We start from the raw sequence: 23,060 nt of genomic DNA, 5'->3' as shown, positions 1-23,060 counted from the left end.
TGCTCAGGGTGCATTCTGCTACACAATTAGATGCTATAGGCAGGAAGTTGTTTTAGGGTAAAGTGATAAACTGCGGCTTTATGTGGAGAGGGTGCTAGAAGAAGGACCAGGAAGCCCAGAGATTGCAAGAATAAAGGAGAGGTTGCCAGAAAGTGTCTGGCTCCAGGCCAGTTCTCACCCCTGATAGTTTGTTGAATAGCTTTCAGGGCCATCATTTCAGTGAACTGGTTTTGAGTCTTTGTACCTGGTTAATTTGGCATTTAGTATTTGGCATCTGATATCCGAACATGTTTTAGAGCAATGTGGTACCTAACCTTTCGGCTGTGTGGGAAATATATATACACATTCACAACAGTAATTGATATTTTGTATGTAGCTTGCTTTTATTTTATACCTTGAGTTGTAAATTGTGCATCAACTTTTAATTAATTCATCATAGGTTTTTAATATGCTGTATTCTGCTTGGTTTTGTTTGTGAGCCACCCAGAAAACTGCTATAGGGCAGCCTTATAAATGTAATAATGAAGATGCTCATGATGATGTTAATTCATCGATAGCTGGTTAGTGATTTCATCTGTACTTTTAATTTGTTGTTGAGATTTAAATTATTATTGTTTATTATTACTATTCTGATGCCAAAAGGGTTGCATTGCTCTTACCAATTCATAATTAGGCTTTCTTAACTGCCATACATGTTGCTTTGCTTGAAATGGTTGACACGTGAACCCTGAGATCCTTGGAAATTGTTTTAGCTACGTTTTCCTACCCAAAATTACATAGTCTGGAAGATTGTTAAGAAAATGACTATGATCAGAAAAATAGGGCGGGCAAAAGAGACAGCGGAAGAGAGGTGTGTTTGTGTGTCCGTGTGTGTCCTGTCAATAGGCATTAGCAATTCCAGCACAATACGATGACCCTAAGCTGATGTGCTCTTAAAGCTGCACCAGACCCCACACTTAATCTGTACAGGCAGAACCATTAGTTTCTTTAGTGTTTTTAACAAAAGTTAGAATGAGAGGCTTTTCATTAGTAGGCCATCTGGCTCTAAAATATGCAAAACCAGGGCAGACTCTCACCAGATATAATCAGGGCTCCTTCACGTATTACTGAAACAATGTGAACATTTAGTGTGTCCATTACATTTTCAGTTGAGGAGGCTGTACTTATTAAAATCATATGTGCTTGAAAATATGTTGCAAGGGGCCAGGACCTGCTGCGCTTTGTGCACTGAAATAAATGCAAGCGACAGCTTCATATGCTGTGGGGTTTGCTGCCAAACACACTGGTCTTCTAGTTTGTAACAAGTATCCCTGAATTATAGGACGTTGAGATTGGAAAGAAGAAATCTCACTTTGAAAATTAAGATGAGCATATATGCAGCCAAAGCAACACAGGAGAATCAGAAACTTTATGATTAAATGCATCTAATCTAGAGCAATGCAAGAAAGTTACCATATTTGTTTTTCTGTAAAGATAATGGAAGACAAAGAGTGGAAAGAGCTGGCTAACATCATGCTGTCTAGCCATCTGCCACTGGATGAGATTTGACAGCAATAAACATACACAATCCCTGCCCAGAGACCCCACTCAAGATCTTATGCTGCCTTTCACAAACGAGTTTAGTGTAGGGGGATGGGAGAATGTAATGAAACTTGCTGTATGTTGACCCCCAACATTTAAAATTTCCCTCTTGCTTGCTTGTCTGCAATCTTGAACCTAGAAAATAGTCATTGACTGTCCAAAAAGTCTAAAGCAATCAAACTCAACCACATTTCAGATTTTGAAGTGAGATATCAGTCTCCCCACTCTTCTCAAATCCTAATTACAAGGTCTCCCATTTCTATTGTTGAAATGTTTTCCTTTGCACCAAATATTTATTGTGATTTCATTAAAGGCAAGGGTTTAGAATACAGAATTTCTTTTCCATTCCATTAAGTTAAATGGCACAAGTGTGCATTAGGAACTGATTTGAATGCTTCTCATCAAATACTGTTTCCTGTGAAGTTTAGCACAGTGTCCTGTAGTATAATTCATGTGTGTTAGTTAAACCAAGCCAAGTGGCTTTGCATCTTTCAAAGCCACTTAGCTTGCTATGCAGCATTCGTAGCTCTGTGAACCAAGACTGTATATAACTAGTTAGAAATATCTGTACAGTATGCGTGCTATTTGCGACTAAATGGATTCTGAAAATAAATAGGATTGCAAAGTTGTATGTTATGTGCAGGTGAATTCAAGAGAAGCAAGAGTGTATAAAGACATTGGTATTATCAAATTAAGAACATTCATTATAAAGAATAGTATCCTTAAGTTTTTTTAATGTGTATCCTCAGGCATTAGAAAAGGCAGAATCAGTAAGTCAAGGAATGTATTTGATATCGTGATTTTGTGTATTGTAATATACAAATACAAACTCTTGAGCTGAAGAAAATTGCTCTTGATGTAGCCTGAGTCCAGAATCTCAAGGTGCTTCCACCCTGCAGCAGTTTTGTGGGTGCTGCTAATTGTTCTGTGCTCTCTGCCCAGGCACTGTGCCAATCCCTGACCATTACTAGTCCAAGTGGACTAGAAGGGTGAGTTTAGGTTACATAGAAATCATAGCAAAGAAGGGGAAATTGCATCCCCAAACGACTGCTATATAATAGTTGATTAGTGAGATGATAACTGTGGAAATAGATTTTTACTTCTTTGAAAGGAACCTGTAAACTGTGAGTCCCTGTGTACATGTGAGTCAAGCTCCTTCATGGAGTCAAAATGGATGTAAAAAGATCCATGGAAATGTATCAGGCAGAAGTGGGAAACACAGGTGTTGACGATTCCTATCCTCTCCAGGGCCTGTGACACAGAGAGATATTTAGAGTCAGAGAAATTAACATTCCTTGGTTAGTAGAACAAGCAGCAGTTCCGTCATCACTTACTTGTTAAGACTTTCTTGTCTGTTGATATGAAGAGATCTGAACTTGCTTCTTTGAAAAACATTGACCGGGAATTAAGGAAGTTGAGCATTGCTTGGTCCTGAAGGCTCTATATGGGAGCAACACCTTACTTAGTATGGCAATTCCGTATATAGGGGGACTCCACCCAATGCAGCATTATGTGACTATTGGGAAGTCACAGCTGTGGTGAAAAGGAGGCTTGCCTATAAAATAGAAGCTATAAGTTTAATGTTAGAATGAGGTGGACGTCTTTGCCATGGAATATATGGTGGTGCACATTTTTTATGTCCCCAAATACCCAAAAGATTGTACCTTGGTCAAAACAAACTTTGTCCGTGCCAGAGAGCATGTCTCTGCACATAGCAAGCAGCTCACTCCAGAGGCAGTGGAGCAGCAGTGATTGCCAGTATTCCCAAGATGCTTGCATTTAAAGCCATGGGCCATGTTTCAAAACCAGGTTTTTGTCACAAATACTCCTCTGGACAGTGAAGATCAATCTAGCTAACAGAATAACAAATGCAATACGAACAACCTGTGATCATTGCCCTATATTATCTGCACACCTGGAGAAGGACCATCACCGTAAATACATTCTGTCTGTTTCATTTCTACTGTGAAATCTCACACACGGGAGGTGCCCAGCTTCTCATCCACACATGATGCCACTAGGAGCAAATCCAGGTGCTTCTAATGCAAGCACATAAGACAGAGGACACCACTTTTTCAACAGCAGTGTGCCTCAACTAGCTCTTCACTGAAGTCTACCATGACAACATTCAGAAGGCATTGCCTACCTTTAGGGGAGAGAAAATACTTCTATTCATAGATTTCTTTCATCTTTTCCAGGAAGTCCATGAATCTCCTTGACCTGACCCCTTCCCTAACATCTTAGTTGTCTCCACTATGGAAGCTGTTTGTTGGGACCATCAGGGACCAGGTTCTTGCTCATAAAACTCTTTTTAACCTTGCTCCTCCTAACCCTTGACTCCAAAGGCTTAAAAATTTCCTTTGTGATGTCATGGTTTATTCTGTTTTGTGCACTGGCTGCAAAACTCCTGAAATTTAGGAAAGGAAATATGGAGAGACTCTTAGTATACTCCATTTGGAGAACAAAGGCCATAGTGGGAATGAGCTTTGAAGAGCTCTCCTGCATCGGTTATTGAATGCCATTCATTTAAAGGAAATTCAGGCAGACAATCAATGGGTCTTTTAACGTGATCTTATATCCAGCAAATGGCAGTATATCACTTAATTGTGCAGCCACTGGTGTTTGTTGCATTCTGTTTTTTAAAAAATCTGCAAAATATGCAGTTTGCTGGTTTAGCTTATAACCCCAACCATTCCAAACAAAGAGTGTTCATTATTGAATTTAAATGCTTGTGACATTCATTAATGAATTCAAAAGCTTGTAATGACATAGGATTTATTGTTCATATAATTATCTTGGGAAATCCAGTCACTGACAGCTGGCGAATGGGCTCCCAGCTCTTCTTCAACATTTGCACGGGCGCTTTAAGACCTCCCCCACCCCATTGCTGGAGCTGGGGAGGGGGAGAATGGGTGGTCCATTGCAAACAGCCAGGCGCTTCCTTGATTCCAGGAGCCCTGTATCTGCTTTGATGGACAACAAAGCTCCTCCCCTCTTGATTCCGATACGGACTAGGCACCGCCGCTGTTTTCTGTGGAAGAAAAACAGAGAAAAGATGCAGATGGTGCGCCGCTTTCTCATCCCTTGCGCGATCTAACCCGGGATTCTGTGTTGTTTCCTTGGCTGTGCTGGAATCAGAGAGGACAGAGGTCCAGCAAAGGAAGAGGAAATTTTGGCGACATTATGCTGTCTCTGGAAGAAAGACTACTCCTGCCATGGCAAGTAAGAGCTTTGCTTTTGGTTTCTGTCTCTCTCCAGAGTGCTGGAGAGATGACCCAGCTCCGTTACTCGATTCCTGAGGAGTTAGCTCCTGGGGCCTTTGTTGGGGATGTGGCTAAAGACTTGGGTCTAGATGCTGCCCGGGTGGTCTCCCGACAGCTGCAGATCATGGCTGGCTCTGCTGAAAAGTACTTCGAAGCCAAGGTGCCAAATGGTGTCTTGGTCGTGAAAGCACGGCTGGACCGAGAGCAGCTTTGTGGGCCCAGCTTACACTGCCTGCTCTATCTGGAGCTCCTACTTGCAAACCCAACAGCCTCCCATCGTGTGGAAGTTGAGCTCTTGGATGTGAATGACAACGACCCAGTTTTTCTTACCAGTCTCACCCATTTGGAGATAGCAGAGTCTGCAATGCCAGGGGCCCGCTTCCCCCTGGAAAGTGCTGAAGATTTGGACGTTGGCATGAATTCAGTCAGCACCTACCAGCTGAGTCCACGTGGACAATTCAGCCTCAGTGTTAAGTCACATAAAGGTGGCAGCAAACCTGAGCTGGTGTTAGAGAAGGCACTGGATAGAGAACAGCAGCAGCACTACCCCCTGGTGCTTACAGCCCTGGATGGAGGAGTTCCTGCTAAATCCGGGACAGCAAAGATTCTCGTGTCAGTCATAGACGCCAATGACAATCCACCTGTCTTTAACCAGTCGGTGTACAAAGTTAGCCTACTAGAAAATGCCCCAGTGGGGGCCCTTGTGATACATTTACAAGCTACAGACAATGATGAGGGGGCAAATGGGAGAATTTCCTACTCCTTCAGCAGCCACACTCCACAGAAAATCCGGAAAATGTTCAGCCTTAATGAGGAGACTGGGGAGATAAGAGTCCTGGGAAGTGTGGATTATGAAGATGACACATTGTATGAAATTGATGTGAGGGCCAAAGACCAAGGGTCACCTTCCATGGATGCACACTGCAACATCTTAGTGGAGGTAGTGGATGTGAATGACAATGAGCCTATCATTAGGTTCACTTCCCTCACCACCACTATACCAGAAGATGCTCCCCCAGGTACCACAGCAGGGCTCCTCAGAGTCAGTGATGCAGATTCTGGGGAAAATGGAGAAGTACAGCTTCATCTCCCTGCAGATGTCCCCTTCCAGATTGTACCTTCCTTCAAGAACCACTACTCTTTGATCACCAGTGGCCCCCTAGATCGGGAGGAAATCTCACAGTACAAAGTTATGATCACAGCTACGGATTCTGGTTCTCCACCTCTCTCCAGTCAAAGAAACTTCCTTATAAATATATCTGACCTGAACGATAACCCACCCCACTTCTCACAGCCTGCATATGAGACCCTTGTAACTGAGAACAATGCTCTGGGGCTGCCAATCATTTCTATATCTGCCTTTGACCCTGATCTGGGGCAGAACTCACACCTGTCTTATTCGTTAGTGGAGCATATCATAAATGGAATGCCCATTTCCTCCTATGTCTATGTTATGGAGAACGGTACTATCTACAGTGGCTGCTTATTTGACTATGAGCAAACCCAGCAACTGGTTTTCCAGATTCAAGCTAAGGATAATGGTTCTCCTCCACTCTGTGCCAATGTGACTGTCTCCATCTTCATCATAGACCAGAATGATAATGCTCCTCTTGTTGTATACCCTGTAACCAAGAAGGGGGTCCTAGCCCAGCAGCCAGTCCCTTTTTCTGCACAAGGAGGTTACCTGGTAACCAAAGTCACAGCTGTGGATGCAGACTCTGGGCAGAATGCATGGGTTTCTTATAAGCTGCAGCAAGCCACAGACCCAAGCCTTTTCCAAGTCTCGGCGTTCACAGGAGAGATCCGAACCGTCCGAGCCCTCCTGGAACAAGACGCCCCTTCCCAAGAGTTGGTTGTTGAGATCTTAGACAATGGGAAGCCACCTCTGTCTGCCACAGCCACTCTGATTCTTAATCTAGAGCATGAGCATGAGTTGGGCACAGCAGACCTCAGAGAGTCCAGCATGGAACAAGAAGGGCTGTCTCACCTGACCTTGCAACTCATTATTGCTCTAATCACAATCTCAGGACTTTCTGCTCTGGCCTTTGTGTTTTTAGCTATGAAGTGTCTTAAAAGATTGAAAGGAAGACACTCAGATGTGGGCTGGACCAGCGACCTGAAGGGTAGGAACTCTATTCCTGTGGGAGGACACTTTGACACGTTCTCAGTACGCTTGAGCCAGGAGGAAAAAATGGAATTCCCTACAGCCCTCATTGGGGGAGATATTGTTTCTCCTTTTACCCTCCTAAGGCCTGGCCAGACCCACTTTTCAGAAGGGAGGAATTTCAGGATAGCTACACCAGTCACTCAGCAGGATATCAACAGCACAGGCACACTTCTGGCCTGCAGCCTTTCCCGAGAGCCAAACGAGGTGAGGCATGAAATACTGTTCTATAACTATGTCGTGTAGCACCCTGTGATTCTGTAACAATCTCCAGGGATAGAGGTCACAGATGCGATGACAATGTCAGGCAGCCTTTGTGTTAAGGTGGTCAGTTTGTAAATTAAAAAGCATTTTGTTGGATTTGAGATTCTTCAAGGAGATAGGCTATTTTAGAAGAATCTTGGGAAGATTAGCAGTTGTTCACCCTGTGGAGATTTGGCAAGAAGTAATGCTTTTAAACTACTGGTACTTAGATTTAGGTTAACAAACAGCAAAAAGTTTCTAACCGAAAAATAAATCCAGCAGTTAAATGATTTTCCAGGGGAGGTTGTCAAATATTTGTTTTTCTGATGTTTTTGAAAGCTTGGTGGAAAGAAAAAGTGCTAAGGATCATAAGTCGGGAGTGCATCAAGAATGAGGCACCCCATCTTAAGAAAAATGGTCCACTCACTGAGTCCATCAGAGTTCTGTGAATCTGTACTTGGGTGTCTCACTATTGGAAATTGCCTTAACACCACAGCTTAAAAATTACTTGGTATGTGGGTCCCTGACATTCAAAGCCACACCATGGTCTTTGGGTTACAATGGTTCTACTTAGAAATACTGCTGCATTGATTGTGGTGTTCTAATTTTGGAAAGGCCAATGAATAGAGCTGGGAGGCCTTAAGCAATTTTGAAGATTGTGCATTCTTCACTGTGTGGTGGAGGTTCCCATGTCTGCATTTGAAAATGAACATTCTGAAAGGGTCTGTTTTGCCTTGGTAATGACTAAGAGTTTTAAATGCATTTATTGAAGCTGCGTTGCAAAATGCTAAAGCACTTTCTGTGAGAGTTTCTCCCTATCTTTCGTCTTTTCGACTGTAACAAATACCTTTTTCACTGCAAGTGAAAAATCGGACCAGTTGTTCGCCAGAGAGACTATGATTCTGTATCCCCTACAGCTGAGAGTTTGTCTTTTGTTCAGATGAGATGGAATGAATCTAGCTAATGTGAACAATGAGGATTTGTACCGTTCATGCTTCCCGGACGTGCTGTTTCCTTGAGAACAAGAATCTGAGCTTCTAAACTTAGCTGCCAAAACCAGTGGCAAACCAGCCTCTTGGTTACATTTAGGGTTGAGGTATGGGGGTGATCAGTCCTGGTCTCCCAACTTCCTGTGCTGCAGCAGCTTTAAGAGTGTAGGTGGACTTGTGACTGGTGGAGAGTGGATGGAGCTGTCATCTAGTCAGGTGCTGATCCAGATTTTGGGGGGAGGGGGGATCAGCTCTTTCTGCCTTGACTTTCCTCCTCCGTCGCTATGGCTGTAATTCAGCTTCCCTCCCCCCAATCCACCCCCTCAACTCTCTGACTAACATTCTGTTGCTGCAGCTAGGCAAGCTCAAAAGCTACTTTAACTCATTTGGAAGGAAATACCGAGGGATTTAAAAAACAGCATTCATCCAGGTCCTGGAGCCTCCTTATCCCTGGGATACCACAAAGACTCCTTCTGGAAGGGGACTTTTTTCTGAAATGGAGCCACATTTGTCCCGGCAACCCTCTTTCAAATGGCAAGTACTGGGTTTGTTTTTGCTGTTCAGCCGGGCGTTGGTTACAGGACAGATCCACTATTCCGTGGTGGAGGAATCGGAGCTGGGCACCGTGGTGGGAAAGGTGGCTCAGGACTTGGGCTTAACGGTGGCAGACCTTTCCCGTCGCAGGCTGAGGCTGGGCTCCGAGGAGAGCAAGAGGTACTTTGCAGTTAACTTGGCCAACGGTGCTCTGATAGTGAATGAAAAGATAGACCGAGAGACCCTGTGTGGAGCAAGCTCCGGGTGCATTTTGCCAGTCCAAGTAGTCATAGAAAATCCCTTGGAGCTCTTTCACCTGGAGGTAGAGATCCTGGACTTAAATGACAATTCCCCCGGTTTCCTCACCCCCAAGCTTGTGCTGAGGATAGCAGAGTCTGCCGCCACAGGGTCTCGCTTTCCACTGGAAAGCGCTCATGATGCGGACGTGGGGACCAACGCAGTCAGTGTCTACCGACTCAGCCCCAACCCCCACTTCTCACTTAATGTAAAGAATGTGAACGATGGCAAGCTTTTACCTGAGCTGGTGCTAGAGCAACCTTTGGACCGAGAGCAACAATCGGAACACCAGCTCATCCTGACTGCCAGTGATGGGGGGGATCCTGTACTGTCAGGAACAGCTCTGATCACCATTGTGGTCCTGGATAATAATGATAACGAGCCTGCATTTGACCTTCCTTTGTACAAGATAAGATTTTCGGAGAACATCCCTGTAGGCTCTTTGCTTTTCAGACTTAATGCAACTGACCCTGACGCAGGTTCTAATGGGGAAATACAGTATTCCTTTGGAATCCACACACCTGATTCCATCCAGAGGTTGTTTGGCTTGGATCCCCACACAGGTGAGATCCGTGTCCAAGGAGTTGTGGATTTTGAAGAATCTCATTTTTATGAGCTTCATGTAAGGGCCAGGGACAAGGGCATTCCTCAAATGGAAGGCCATTGTGTAATCCAAATGGAAGTTGAAGATGAGAACGACCACCCCCCAGAGGTCCTCCTTACCTCTCTGGTAAACCCCGTGCCAGAAAACACCCCTTTAGAGACAGTGGTAGGGCTTTTCAATGTGCGAGACCAAGATTCAGGTGCCAATGGAAAGGTGAGCTTACAAATATCACCAAACTTGCCCTTTAAAATTAAATCTTTTGAAAACCACTATTCTTTGATTACCTCTGAGAAGCTGGATAGAGAAACAGTTTCTCAATACACTATCAAGTTGACGGCCCAAGATTCAGGGTCCCCACCTCTAACCACAGATGTCACCATCTTGCTGAACATTTCAGATGTTAATGACAATGCCCCGTACTTCTCTCAGCCCTTCTACAACTCCTTCTTGAAGGAGAACAATCCACCTGGCTCTCTGCTATGCACTGTGGTGGCCTCTGATCCTGATGAGGGGGACAATTCCCGGCTCACGTACTCAGTGGCAGGAAGCCCAATTCAAGATGCTCCAGTCTCTTCTTTCATTTACGTCAACCCAGACAATGGGAATGTCTATGCCCAGCACTCTTTTGACTATGAAATGCTGCAGGTGCTGCAAATCCCCATCATGGTGCATGATGCTGGGTCACCCCAACTGAGCTCCAGTGTCACTGTCTACCTCTTCATCATGGATCAAAATGATAACACGCCTGTTGTTTTGCACCCAGTGACTGGTCGGGAACTGTCTGCAATCCAGAGGATCCCTCAGTCTGCATCGGCAGGCTATGTGGTCACCAAAGTCACTGCCGTGGATGCAGACTCTGGCCACAATGCCTGGCTTTCTTACTCCTTGCTTTCCCAGTCTACTGACCCCTCCTTGTTCCGAGTGGCTCCCTACACTGGGGAAATTTGGACTGTTCGGGAGTTCCAGGAAACAGATCTCCCGGCACAGAAAATCCTTGTACTAGTGAAGGACAATGGAGAACCACCTTTGTCTACCACCGTCACCATCGTGGTCTCATTGGAGGATAAAGTAACTGAGGAGAGGCCCCAGTCTCGTGATTTCCTGACTCACCCCAAAGAAAAATCTGACTTGACCCTCTATCTGATTATTGCGCTGGTGGCAGTTAGCATTGTGTCCCTCGTTACGTTCATAATCCTGTCTGCAAAATGCTTTCGGAATAAAAAAGCCAGGGGTTCTTCTTGCTGCAGCCTGAGTGGTGCTCCTGCCAGGGATGTTTTCAAACAATCCAGCCCTAAGCTTCAGCTGAACTCAGATGGCACATTGAAATACATGGAGGTCACACTCAGGCCCACAGACTCCCAGAGCCAGTGCTATAGAGCCAGCTATTCTCCCGGCTCGGACAGAAGTGATTTCACCTTTATGAGGCCTGTGGATTATCCTCCACCAAGTACTCTGACCAGAGACTTTGACACTTTCTTATCTCGTACTGAAACACTGAACCATCCCAGGCAGGTGAGGTGGCATTTTGTCCTTTTTCTCCTTTCCCACATGAAACTGGTGTCTCCAGTAACACTTTGAAACTTGACTGAGGGCTGATTCATCGGTTATCAGAATAGGGTGGGGCCTCCTTCTTCATAACCTAACCCTGCACCACATAGTCATAACGCCTTGGGAAACAGAGAGCAGGAGAGTGGGGAAAATTACATTGATTTCTTCACACAAATTGCTGCCTTTTAATGAGAGAAAGTGGGCAGGGGAGCAGGGACTGGAACTGGGATGTGAACAATAAGAAAATGATCATTTAAAATCATCCTTCAAATGCTGCCCCTGTCACAAAGTTAGCTCTTCATATTTTTGCAACTGCTAAGTCCCCCCCCCCTTATACAATTAGATTTCTTTCCCTGAGAAAAAACAATCACTCCCTTGAGTTTTTGCATTGGAAGGGTGGAGTCTAAGGCTTCTGAAATACCGGTAAATAAAGCTAGATATTAATTTGGTAGCCTAGAAATAACTAAAAGAGATTGATCTGGAAGCTTAGGATGGGGTAAGAGGAACTATTGTTTCCTAGAATTCATTGAATTATCTTTGCTCATAAAAATGACAAATCAGCTGTTCTGTTGTGGATGTAATACGTGAGGAGTCAGTGTGCTTTTAGAGCAAACATTTCTTTGCAGCGTATGCTTCTAAGAGTCCTATAGCTAGCACAGAAGCCAAAACCAGACAAGATTTTGGGCTTTGTTTTCCATTGTCTGCCGTTTAGCCTGGTGTCTCTAGGTTAAAAACAGCAGGTTACGCGGTCCTTTTTCACACAGTAGCAACTTCCAGACTTGGATTGGTGCGTGTGTTGCTGTCCTGGGAAGGAGGCTGCTGATTGGATAAATAGAAAGGCAGTCTCAGCCAATGAGCAGGAGGCTAGCATTGAAGATCTGCGGTGTGTACCACTCCCCTCCTGTGTCAATCTCTCTCAAACCAAAACAATGAATGAGAGAGGTAAACACTGACCACAGACCCTTTTCCTCTCATATATTTCATATTTCTTCGAGATAGGTGGTGAATCCTCCAGAGGTTTAAAGAGATACTGCCTGCTATATTTAGCTCCTGTTTTGCAGTTTTAGAGCTTCCTGCTGTGGATTTCAGAAAGATGCTCAGAACAGAAAACTCTGCCTGGCGTTTGGGACTCGTGCATGCCTTTGCCTTCTGTCTGTTTCTGAGTGCCTGTTTTGCACAGATCCGTTACTCTGTCCCAGAGGAACTCACTCGAGGAGCCTTTGTAGGAAATGTTGCTAAGGACTTAGGAATGGATGTGACAAAGCTTGCAGCTGCCAATCTGCAGGTGCTTTCTGATTCTGACTCCCAGTATTTCTCTGTGAATGTGAACACTGGAATCATAATAGTCAATGACAGAATAGACAGGGAGCAGCTCTGTGGGCAGAACCTGCGCTGTTTCTTGCATCTCAAACTTGCTATTGAAAACCCAGTGGAGTTCTATCGCATCGAAGTGGAGATTCTGGATATCAACGACAATGCGCCTGTGTTCTCAAGTAGCACAATATCTCTGCAGATCTATGAACTGGCTGCACTGGGTGCCCGTTTCCCCATCCCACACGCACAGGATTCAGATGTAGGAACTAACACTTTACAGACCTACCACCTCAGCGCCAATGAGAACTTCAACCTCAACGTGAAGGCACGTACAGACGGCACCAAATTCCCAGAGCTAGTACTGGAGAAAGCCCTGGACAGGGAGCACATCGCTGTCCACCACTTGGTCCTGACAGCTGAAGATGGGGGCATATCCCCCAAATCTAGCGCTATTCGAATTGCTGTCCACATTCTGGATGCCAATGATAATCATCCGGTTTTTGACAAACCTACTTATTATACCCGCTTAGTAGAAAACTCTCCTCCAGGAACGCTGGTGATTAAGCTGAATGCAACAGACTTGGACGAAGGGCCTAACGGAGAGGTGCAGTATTCCCTCAGCAGCCATAACTCAGAAGCCTTGCGCAGGATATTTGCTATCAATGAGACTACGGGAGAGATCCGTGTCCAAGGGAGCCTGGATTTTGAAGAGGCTAATGTCTATGAGATCGAAGTGGAGGCTAAGGACATGGGCTCCCCTACTATGGAGGAACACTGCAGTGTTATGGTAGAAGTCACGGATGTCAACGACAACGCACCTGAAGTTATTCTCACCTCTTTCTCCAGCTCTATGGGTGAAGATGCGCCTCCTGGCACTGTGGTTGCTGTGATACATGTCAAGGATAGAGACTCTGGGGATCAAGGGAAAGTCCGGTGTGATCTGCCCAGAAACCTTCCTTTCAAACTTCGGAAAGACTTTGAGCACCAGTATTCCTTGCTCACCAGTGAGCAGCTAGATCGTGAGAGCACTCCGCAATACAACGTCACCATCTATGCCTTTGACTTAGGGAATCCACCTCTTTCTGAGCACACCTCTTTCTCCATAACTCTGGCAGATGTCAATGACAACCCACCTCATTTTGACAGGCCATTTTATGAAGCCGTCATAGAAGAGAACAATCCAGTGGGGGTGGTACTGCTTAGAGTTTCTGCAACAGATTCTGATAAGGACCAGAACTCCCGCTTGTCTTATTCTGTTTTGGCGAGCCCAGGGCAAGGATTGATTGAGGACCTCACCTCTTATGTCTCCATCAACCCAACAAATGGAGATGTCTTTGCAGAGAGCCCTTTTGATTATGAGCATACAAATCATTTTCAGTTCCTGGTGGAGGCGTGTGATGGTGGCTCCCCTCCTCTCTGCAACAGAATCATGGTGCACATCTACCTCCTAGATCAGAATGACAATGCACCCTGGATTCGATTCCCCTTTACTGGGAAAGATTCTGTTGTACAGTTCAGAATTCCACGATCTACTGCAGCCAATGCCTTAATCACAAAAATTATGGCAGTGGACTTGGACTCTGGGCGAAATGCTTGGCTCTCTTACCATGTGGAGCAAGCCACAGACCCTGGTATTTTCAGCATGGCCCTTCGTAGCGGGGAGGTGAGGACTACACGAGCATTACAGGACATAGACAATCCTACCCAGGACCTTGTCCTGGTTGTCAAAGACTCAGGTGATCCTTCCTTGTCCACCTCAGTCACTGTGATGGTGCTCTTGGAGGAGAGCAGCCCTGAAACCTTTCTGGGGTTAACAGCTCACTCAGTGGAAACTGAGGGACCTCCCACATTGACTGTGTACCTTATCATCTCCTTGGCAGCAATTTCCACCATCTCGCTGATGGCTTTGGTGGCCTTGGGAGTTCGATGCCTCCGCCGTGATTCACGTGCAACATCTACCATCTTTGGATGCTGTGGAAGCAAAGCTGGTGGGCTTCAAGATGCTTCGGATCACGTGATGGGACACTGCCATTATCAGCTGAGCCCTGGAGATGCCATGATAGGAGTGCAAGTGGCCACTTCCGGACCCCCTGCCCGTGGATACAGATCCTGCTTTTCTCCTGTCTCAGACATTAGCGAATTTGTATTCATGAAACCTAATCTGACACTTAGGACAGCCTCTTGCAGCAATCTCACTGAACCCAGCTTCTTTGGCAAGGTGAGAATTTTCCATGTAGTGTCCCTATTTTGTTCCAGCCATGGCACCACCTTTCTTTTCTTTTGAGTTTCCCTGCACCTAGGAGAAGTGCCTGGGGTGGGGGTGAGGAATCAATACGTGGTCTCAAGCATAGGCTGTGATACATTGCACCTACCTGCTCCAAAGCTTTGTGTGCCTAATTTTCCTCTCTTTCTTTATGAGCGGGGGGAGGGGAGGGGGGAGGGGACTGAAGTGAAGAGGTTGCAGGAGGGTAGAGTAGCCCCCTCCCCCCTCCTGGAGTTACAGCTGCCGTCAGCAGCTCGCCCTGTCTGCGTTCTGCACCTTCGATTCCTGCTTTTCCACCAAAGGGGCATCAAGGGAGCTCTTCTGGCCAATGGCTCCCTTGGGTCAGCCCTCCAAATCTCTCTGCTGCGCTGGGAAAGGAATGGGAAGCGCAGGGAGGGGAAACTGGTGGCAAGAGAGATTGGGGAGGGGGGAGCAGCAGGGTGTGTGTGCGTTTCGGGGAAGGGGCTTCTCTGCTGCTGCTGCCGCCGCCGCCGCCGCCGAGGAGGGAATTGCCGCTTGTCTGTATCCATTTCACAGCCCCTTTTCTCTGCTGCTCCTTTTGCCAATGAGCTGCTGCTGATCCGAGCGCTTTAAAATCCCCCCGCTCCCCCCTCCCGCCTCTCCAGCTGCAGCCCGCGCCTTTCCGCTGCACAGCACCTCTCAGGTCACCCCGGAGCCGCCAGGAGCAGACCTGGGGGGCGGGGCGGGGGGCACCGGACTGCGGCGGGGTCCGGAGGCAACGGCGGCCACCCCCGGGCTGGATACCTGGAGCAGAGGCAGCCGCTGGAGACGGCCATCCTTGCGCGCAAAGGAGCCAGGCATGGGCGGCGGGCAGAGCTGGTCGTGGCAGCTGCTGGCGCTGGTGGCTGCCGTCTTGTCCCTGCCAGGGCTCATCCCCGCGCAGATTCGCTACTCCATCCCAGAGGACCGGGACCCAGGCTCTTCCGTGGGGAACGTGGCGAAGGACCTAGGCGTGGACGTGCGGAGCTTGTCCGCTCGCCGCCTGCAGCTGGTCAGCGACGGGATGCGCCACTACTTCCATGTCAACCTCGCCGACGGCATGTTGCTGGTCCACGAGAGGCTGGACCGCGAAGCTCTGTGCAGCTCCAGCCCCACGTGCTCCTTCCCTCTCCAGCTGGTGCTGGAGAACCCCCTGCAGCTCCACCGGGTGGAGGTGGAGATCCTGGACGTGAACGACAACGCCCCCAAGTTCCCGAAGGACAGGGTTTCTTTGGAGATCACCGAGGTGGCCAACCCGGGCACCCGCTTGCGCCTGGAAGCCGCCGAAGACCCGGACACGGGCTCCAACTCCATTGCCACCTACGAGCTTAGCCCAAGCGAACATTTTGCCTTGAGCATTAACGTCAGGGGGGACGGGGTCAAAATGCCCGAAATTGTGCTGGAGAAGCTTCTAGACAGGGAAAAAGCCGCTGTCCATCACTTAGTCCTGACAGCTCTGGATAGTGGGAATCCTGTTCAGTCTGGGACTGCCCAGGTGACAGTCCACGTCCTGGATGCAAATGACAACCCCCCTGTGTGTGACCCGCCAGTGTCCAAAGTTTATTTGGAGGAAAATGTCCAGGTGGGGACTGTCGTAACTAAGCTCAATGTTACGGACTTAGATGAAGGTCCCAATGGAGAGATGGAGTATTTCCTCAAAGCCAGCAATAGCGCACCTCTGAAGCTCCTTGACTTATTTAGCTTGGATCCCCAGACAGGGGAGATCAGGACCAAAGCTTTGCTGGACTACGAAGAAGCCAATGCTTACGAGATAGCTATCTACATAAAAGACAAGGGGTCCCCTGCCATGGAGGGTCACTGCAACATCAGAGTGGAACTTGTTGATGTCAACGACAACCGCCCTGAGATTATGCTGACTTCCCTCTCTAGCCCAGTGCAAGAAGATGCACCCACAGGAACAGTCATTGCCCTGATCCAAGCAAAGGACAACGACTCTGAGGAAAATGGGCAAGTCCACTTGGAGATTACCAGGCACATCCCCTTCAAACTGGTGTCTTCCTTTAAGGGACATTATTCCCTGGTGACCAATGGGCCCCTGGACCGAGAGAAGGCTGCTGGATATAATATCACAATTAAAGCAACAGATTCTGGAATGCCTCAAAAATCCACCCACAAAAACATATTTATCCAAGTCTCAGATGTCAATGACAATGCACCCACTTTCTCCATCCCTTCATACACTGCCCATGTGGAGGAAAATACTTCCCCTGGGACTCTAGTTTTTGCTCTGTCAGCCTCAGATCCGGATGCAGGTGTCAACTCCAAGCTGTCTTATTCCATTGTGGACAATGGAAATCATGGCTTACCCATTTCGACCTATTTCCACATCAACCAAGAGAATGGCAGCATTTACACATCCAGGATGCTTGACTATGAGCAAGAGAAAGTCTTTCAAGTTGCAGTGGAGGTGAAGGATTCGGGTTTCCCACCCCTGAGCAGCACAGCCACTCTTCACTTGTTTGTTGTGGACCAGAACGACAACGCCCCGGTGATTGTGCACCCGCAGGTCTCCAAGGGCTCTGCCTTCCACCAGCCAGTTCTGCTCCCGGTGGAACCTGGATTCCTGGTGACCAAAGTGGTGGCTGTGGATGCTGACAGTGGCCACAATGCTTGGCTGTCCTATAGTTTGCTTCAGGATGCCAATGAAGCCACCCCGTTCAAAGTGGAACGCCACTCAGGGGAGATCCGGGCTGTTCGGCCATTGAGGGAGCCTGGGGTGTCCCACAGGTTGGTGATAGAAGTAAGAGACAATGGAGTGCCGTCTCTCTCAGCCTCCCTGGTTCTTGTGATTTCCTCAGAGGATAATGCTGTGCAGGACTTTTCCAAGTCCTTGGACCTTCTCCCCAAATCACCTTCCAGAGCCCCCAGCCTAACTCTCTACCTTATCATCTCTCTTGTGGCCATCTCTCTGGTCTCTTGTGTCATGTTGGTTATTGTGGGGGCCAGGTGCTTCAGATCTGGCCTCTGTGTCCCCAGCTGGTTCATGTCACACTGCTGTAGTAAGAGGACAGACAGGAAATCCACCATAAATTTCACTGGGCGCCCACATCCCGAAGGCTTTATCAGATACCTTGAAGTGGGCGGAGCTGGAGCTCAGCACTACAAGTCTTGTCTCTCTCCAATGTCTGAACAGGGCGAATTCTTTTTTGTTAAACCTTTCAGTCATTCCACTACAGCAGAAAGCATGCTTGCCTTTGAGCAGGCAGGCAGTGTTTTGCAGAGTCCCTCTGATGGGGTAAGATACACTAAAGTGATTCTTAAAACATTTCTGCTTGCAATCCATAAATCCATATTTATCTACCATATTTATCTACCATAGACTTCCATCTGCTAGGTGTAAAGAGGTAAATGAGGTGTGTATGCATGTGTGTGTGTGTTGTGGAGGGTGACATCCCGGGGTTCCTTCATTTTGCAGCTATTATGCTTTTTACAAGGTGCATGTAGGGCTTTCATTTCTTTCCATGCTACACTCTCTCCAACTGCCTCCCCCCCCCCCAGGATGTTCTGTGGTAAATTGGGGTGAGAGAGAATGCATGTGCAGTGGTTGCTCTTGACTGGGACTCCTGGGAATATGATGAAAGGGTGGTATAAAAATATTATAATAAAACAAATATATAGGGTGGTATTCCAACACATGCATCCCATCCGTGCAAGGATTTCTGCTTGTAAAATGGGGTCTGCCCCCTTCCCTCCCCCCATTCTTCCTCTCCACATGCTCCACAAACTCTCCCCAAATCTGCTCCAGAGAGTAGAGGAACCTCCAGACAGAGTTAGGTGGTCACAGCAGGAGGGGGAGGCAAGGACAAGGGGAGTCCTGTTGTGCAAGAGGAAACCCATGTGCTGATGGGACGTTTAGGTAGCCCTATGCTGGACTAAGGTCAGGTGGATCCAAAGTCCTGTTTGGGTTGCTACTGTTGCTTGTCAGTTAGGCTTTTAAAAACTCAGCAGAATTATTATTATGCCACCCGTGCGCACAGCACTTTACAGAGTAAAGAAAAGCACAACCCATGGCCCTGCCACAAGAAGCTCTCGACCTAAATGTAGTCAGAGAAAAGGGGGAGGCAAGTTTAGCGAAGGATGAATGAGAGCAGATGCAGCTACAAACGAGCTCTGTTCCAGACCTTCTCTACATGTGCAGCAAACATTTGGGGAAGAAGCCAGATCGGAACAGACTTTGACTCCACTCTCATCTCAGCTGGAGAGGAAAGCCAGAGGTTTAAACCAAAGGCTTTATGGAAGAAGTTAGTTCTGAGCAGAGGTTCAAAGGAAGAGACTGAAATGGGACCACATGGGTGTATATGTTGAGGCATCTTTAGCTGCATTGTTTTGCACAGATGTGCTTAATGGATCCTTTAGCAAAAGAGACTGTGATGGTGGTGATGGTGAGGGTATGGGTCAAAAGGTGAGGGTTGCTGGATTCATTTTAAAAAGTACTCCCTACTCACCTCACTGCTACCATTATCAGAGTTCTGTAAAACTGTCAGGCAAATCCAGATCTATCACCATCTTAAGGTAATATTGTGGGAAAATTGTGAAGCTGCTGGTGTTACTTTGCTATTTTGAGCATGTTTTGATTTTGACATGTTGCATCTTCGCCCCCAAAGCAGCCTGCAAGCATTTAAAACAAGTACGTCTAATAAATACATGATTCTGTGACATCACAGTTACACTTAAGTAGCACCTTAGGGGAAACATCTTCTGACCATTCACTGGGAAGTTCTTCTGTGCAAGTCCCATTGAAGTGAATGGGCATTTCAGAAGTACACAGGAGGGCATCATCAAGCCCTTTCCATAAGAGTGGCAGGAGCTAGGAGTGACTGCAAATGAGACGGTATATTTTTAACTGAATTACTTGGATGTGTTATACTGTGAGCAACTGATACATTTTTAAATATAAATTGAAAAATTGAAAAAAAATTGAAAAATTGAAAAATTCCCATTGGTAACACAAGGGATAGGAAGCAGTGAGCCCTTGGTGAAAGGGGCAGGTTCAGCTTATTTAAGAAAAATAATTTTAACAAACTGCTCTTACTTCAATTTTGCTTCTTTCCTGCTTCTAAATTTTGCTGGCGCTATGAAGATACTATGTGCAGAAAGAATGCAGTATTTTGCAACACATGACACTCTGTTTTGCAATCCTTATCGTACACAGCTTTCACATTCCAGCTTTTGCCACCTCGTAAAGAAATATAGCTGAAATTTGAGCTTTTTGAGACTTGGGGACAGGAACTTAACCATTTTAGGAATGTCTAAATCCACATTTAGAAACTTAAATAAACAGGTGCCATTTTCTAAACTTCAGAAAACCACAGGTTGTGTGTGTGGGTTTTTTTAAATCCAGTGTGTGCTGAAGATGCTCAAAATATATTTAAAGAACTGCCTGTATTTAGGTGTTTAAATTTAGGATTTAAGGTTTGATTATTGTAGCCTCTGGCTCTGCAAATTATAGAAGCAACTGAGGAAGTAAGTGTTCACAATGAATAACTCAAAGGAGGAGGCTGGTTTCTGCATATTTAGTCTGCACAGAAATATAATACATGCTACCTACTGTTATATGTGATAATTTTACACATACATAAATAGATTTATGAACTTGTTTAACTGACACCAGTAGTATATTTTAATCCTTTAGCTTTCACAGATCAATAGTCAGTAAAGCTGGAATCCTCCTATTGTAGTAGGACACATTGTCTCAGCCCTAGCTATGTCTACTCAGAAATGAGTCCTATTGAATTTAATTGGGCTTACTCTCAGGCAAGTGGGGTTTGGATTGCAGGCATATAGTTTTTTATTTGCAGGATCCTAGGAGTCCAGATTCACCTGAATCAATTCTAATTTTGACGTTGCTTGAATAAGATGTCGATTACACCCTTGTATCCTGATCTTAAAACATGTTTATCCATTTTGTTTAAGGAAAAAACACATAAACAACGGTTCGGGTGCAAATCTCTCTAATGGTGTGGAATATTATTACTGAAGGATTAATGGAGGAGACTGACAGGATATCTGGAGTTTTGCAGCATGCATCAACCACAGTGTGTCTTTCAGCTGTGATCACAAAGAGCCATTCAGACATACTGCTCATAGTGGCATTTTATGTACTCCTTTATTTACAAAATGTCCATTGTTCTAATAATACAACAATGTGGGTGGAAAGTAATACATGGCTCAATCTATTCTGATATAGTGTCTTCTGTTGCGCCTTCAAAGAAATCATTATTGTTGTGGGAAATGGAATTTTTAATCTCAGTGGGCGAAAAAGATTGCAAAGCTCCAAAGATCAAAGGAAACAGAAGACATTAAATCAAAGCCCTAACACTGACCTGTTTCAGTAAAGATTATAAATTAGGAAATTCTATTAGCATTTCAGATGTTGGTACTCTCTCAGTACCAATTAATTCTGCTCTTCTCCCCCCCCCCCCAAAAAAAAAATTATTCCTGATCTTCTGGTGTTCTCTGGTTTAAATGATGCCCCTTCAAGCTTATTTCATGCTTCATTTATTCATGGATAGTTTCTGACTGTCTTATCTTCTGCAAGATTATTTAGATTACTTTCTTATCATGTTAACCAATCACGCTTCTTTAGAAGTATTTCGGAACATATAATGATGTTCTCTGCTTGTGTGTGCATGTGTGTGTATATTTTATAGCTGAGCTTCATTTTAGGAATAGAAGCATTAAACCTCTCTTTGTGTTTCTCTTGCAGCAAGCACAACCTAACACAGACTGGCGTTTCTCTCAGGCCCAGAGACCAGGAACCAGTGGGTGAGTTATTTATTTTCTCATCTTCTGCAAAGCTGTTCCAAAGTTCCAGCTATGGATTTTGGTTCTGTGCTGTTGTGGAAGTGCACTGAATATATGGATGCGTAGCTGAGGCAGCAGCAGTCTGATCTTTCTCTGATCTTTCAGCTGTTCTGCCACCATTTCTATAATACATTGTGCTAAAAAAAATAATTGAAAAGGGTTGTGTGAGTTTGAGTCTATGTTATCTCACACCAGTTTTCCATATGCAGTGAATGAACCAACCTATGGGAACCCATGGTCCTCCAGATGTGTCCAGACTACAGCTCCTATCATCCCTGACTGTTTTCCTGAGCTTCTTGTTATACTGGTTGTCTGGTTCTATCTATTGTTACCAAAAAAGAAGAAGCTGGGTTGTAAATAGGAGGATTAAATGACTTACCAACAATCTCTTGTCAAGCTATTAAGCAAATCCAACTGGGATGAATTGGTTATTATTAAAATAGGGTTGCCAGTTGGCCAAAAAAGAAAGCTCTCACCCCTGTGCCTCTGCAAAAGTCATCAAGTGGTAGTATGGAGCAAAGGGTTTCACCATTAATTTGCTTGCAGAACAAATTGCAGTTAAAGGGGCTGGCCAGAACTTGGAATACACAGTCATGTAGATTGGAGGAGGGTGCTGGATGATGAAAACATGGTCTGATAGCACTTTTTGCCTCCCTCAAATAATGAATATCTGAGATAGCTGTGGAGAAAGCCAGCAGCACCCCAAACCACAGACAACCATGCTAGAATGAAGCAACACCTTGAAAACTCCTTGACATTGTCGCCATGTGATAAAGTTGGGCTCTAGCCTGCAAAAGATTCTGCCGTTAACAAACACAATAGCTTTTAAAGGTGCCACAAGACTCCTTTTGTAGGTTGTGCTTCCCTCTATGGACCCAACACACTTATAGTTCTGAAAACTGTCCTCTTATTAATCAAGGATGTCAAGTTCAATGTTGTCCAAAATGAATTGAATATATAGAATATGAATAGCCTTGGGGTGTTGTAACAAATGAACAAAAGTTCCAAAGGAAAGAGTGGTGACAATATAGTAGCTTTGTAAATAGAAGCTATTATCCCCTTATTGAAAGTTGCATGTGAGTCTGTGACTCAGGTGACTGTGATTGATCGATTTAGCAAAATTTATATACTGCTTGTTTATAAATAAAACTTCTAAGCGGTTTACAAAAAAATATTATTAGTTATTAAATTTCTATACCCACAGTGCCTCTGTTTTGCCAGGATTCGAGCTCAGTTTATTTTCCATGTTGTCCACCATTGTATTCAGGCCTGCATGACCTCCCCTGATTCAGATGTTTTCAAAAAATAGACCTGAGCATCATCAGCAGACGAATGGCATCCTGCCCCCTAATGACTCCTAATGACTACTCCCAGTGGTTTCAGAGCACTGGGGATAAAACAGTGGCCTGTGGCATAACTGCCAGGGAGCCAAAAA

At 45.6% G+C, this 23,060-nt stretch overlaps 1 protein-coding gene across 1 annotated transcript in view; it reads left to right on the top strand.

The window, feature by feature from the left end:
* The first annotated feature begins 11,580 nt into the window (after nt 1-11,580).
* Nucleotides 11,581-23,060, top strand: part of LOC310682071 (uncharacterized protein) — a 30,996-nt gene continuing 19,516 nt past the window's right edge. Inside the window, exons 1-3 of the mRNA XM_083450315.1 lie at nt 11,581-14,755; nt 15,381-17,561; nt 21,528-21,586. Coding sequence (XP_083306441.1) covers nt 12,317-14,755; nt 15,381-17,561; nt 21,528-21,586 — 4,679 coding nt within the window. The 5' untranslated portion in view covers nt 11,581-12,316. The remainder of the gene's footprint in view (nt 14,756-15,380; nt 17,562-21,527; nt 21,587-23,060) is intronic.

The sequence above is a fragment of the Podarcis tiliguerta genome (genome assembly GCF_965153285.1).
Source record: "Podarcis tiliguerta genome assembly, chromosome: 7".
Lineage (NCBI taxonomy): Eukaryota > Metazoa > Chordata > Lepidosauria > Squamata > Lacertidae > Podarcis > Podarcis tiliguerta.
The sequence above is the reverse complement of the archived record's forward strand: the minus strand, read 5'-3'. Positions and strand labels throughout refer to the sequence as shown.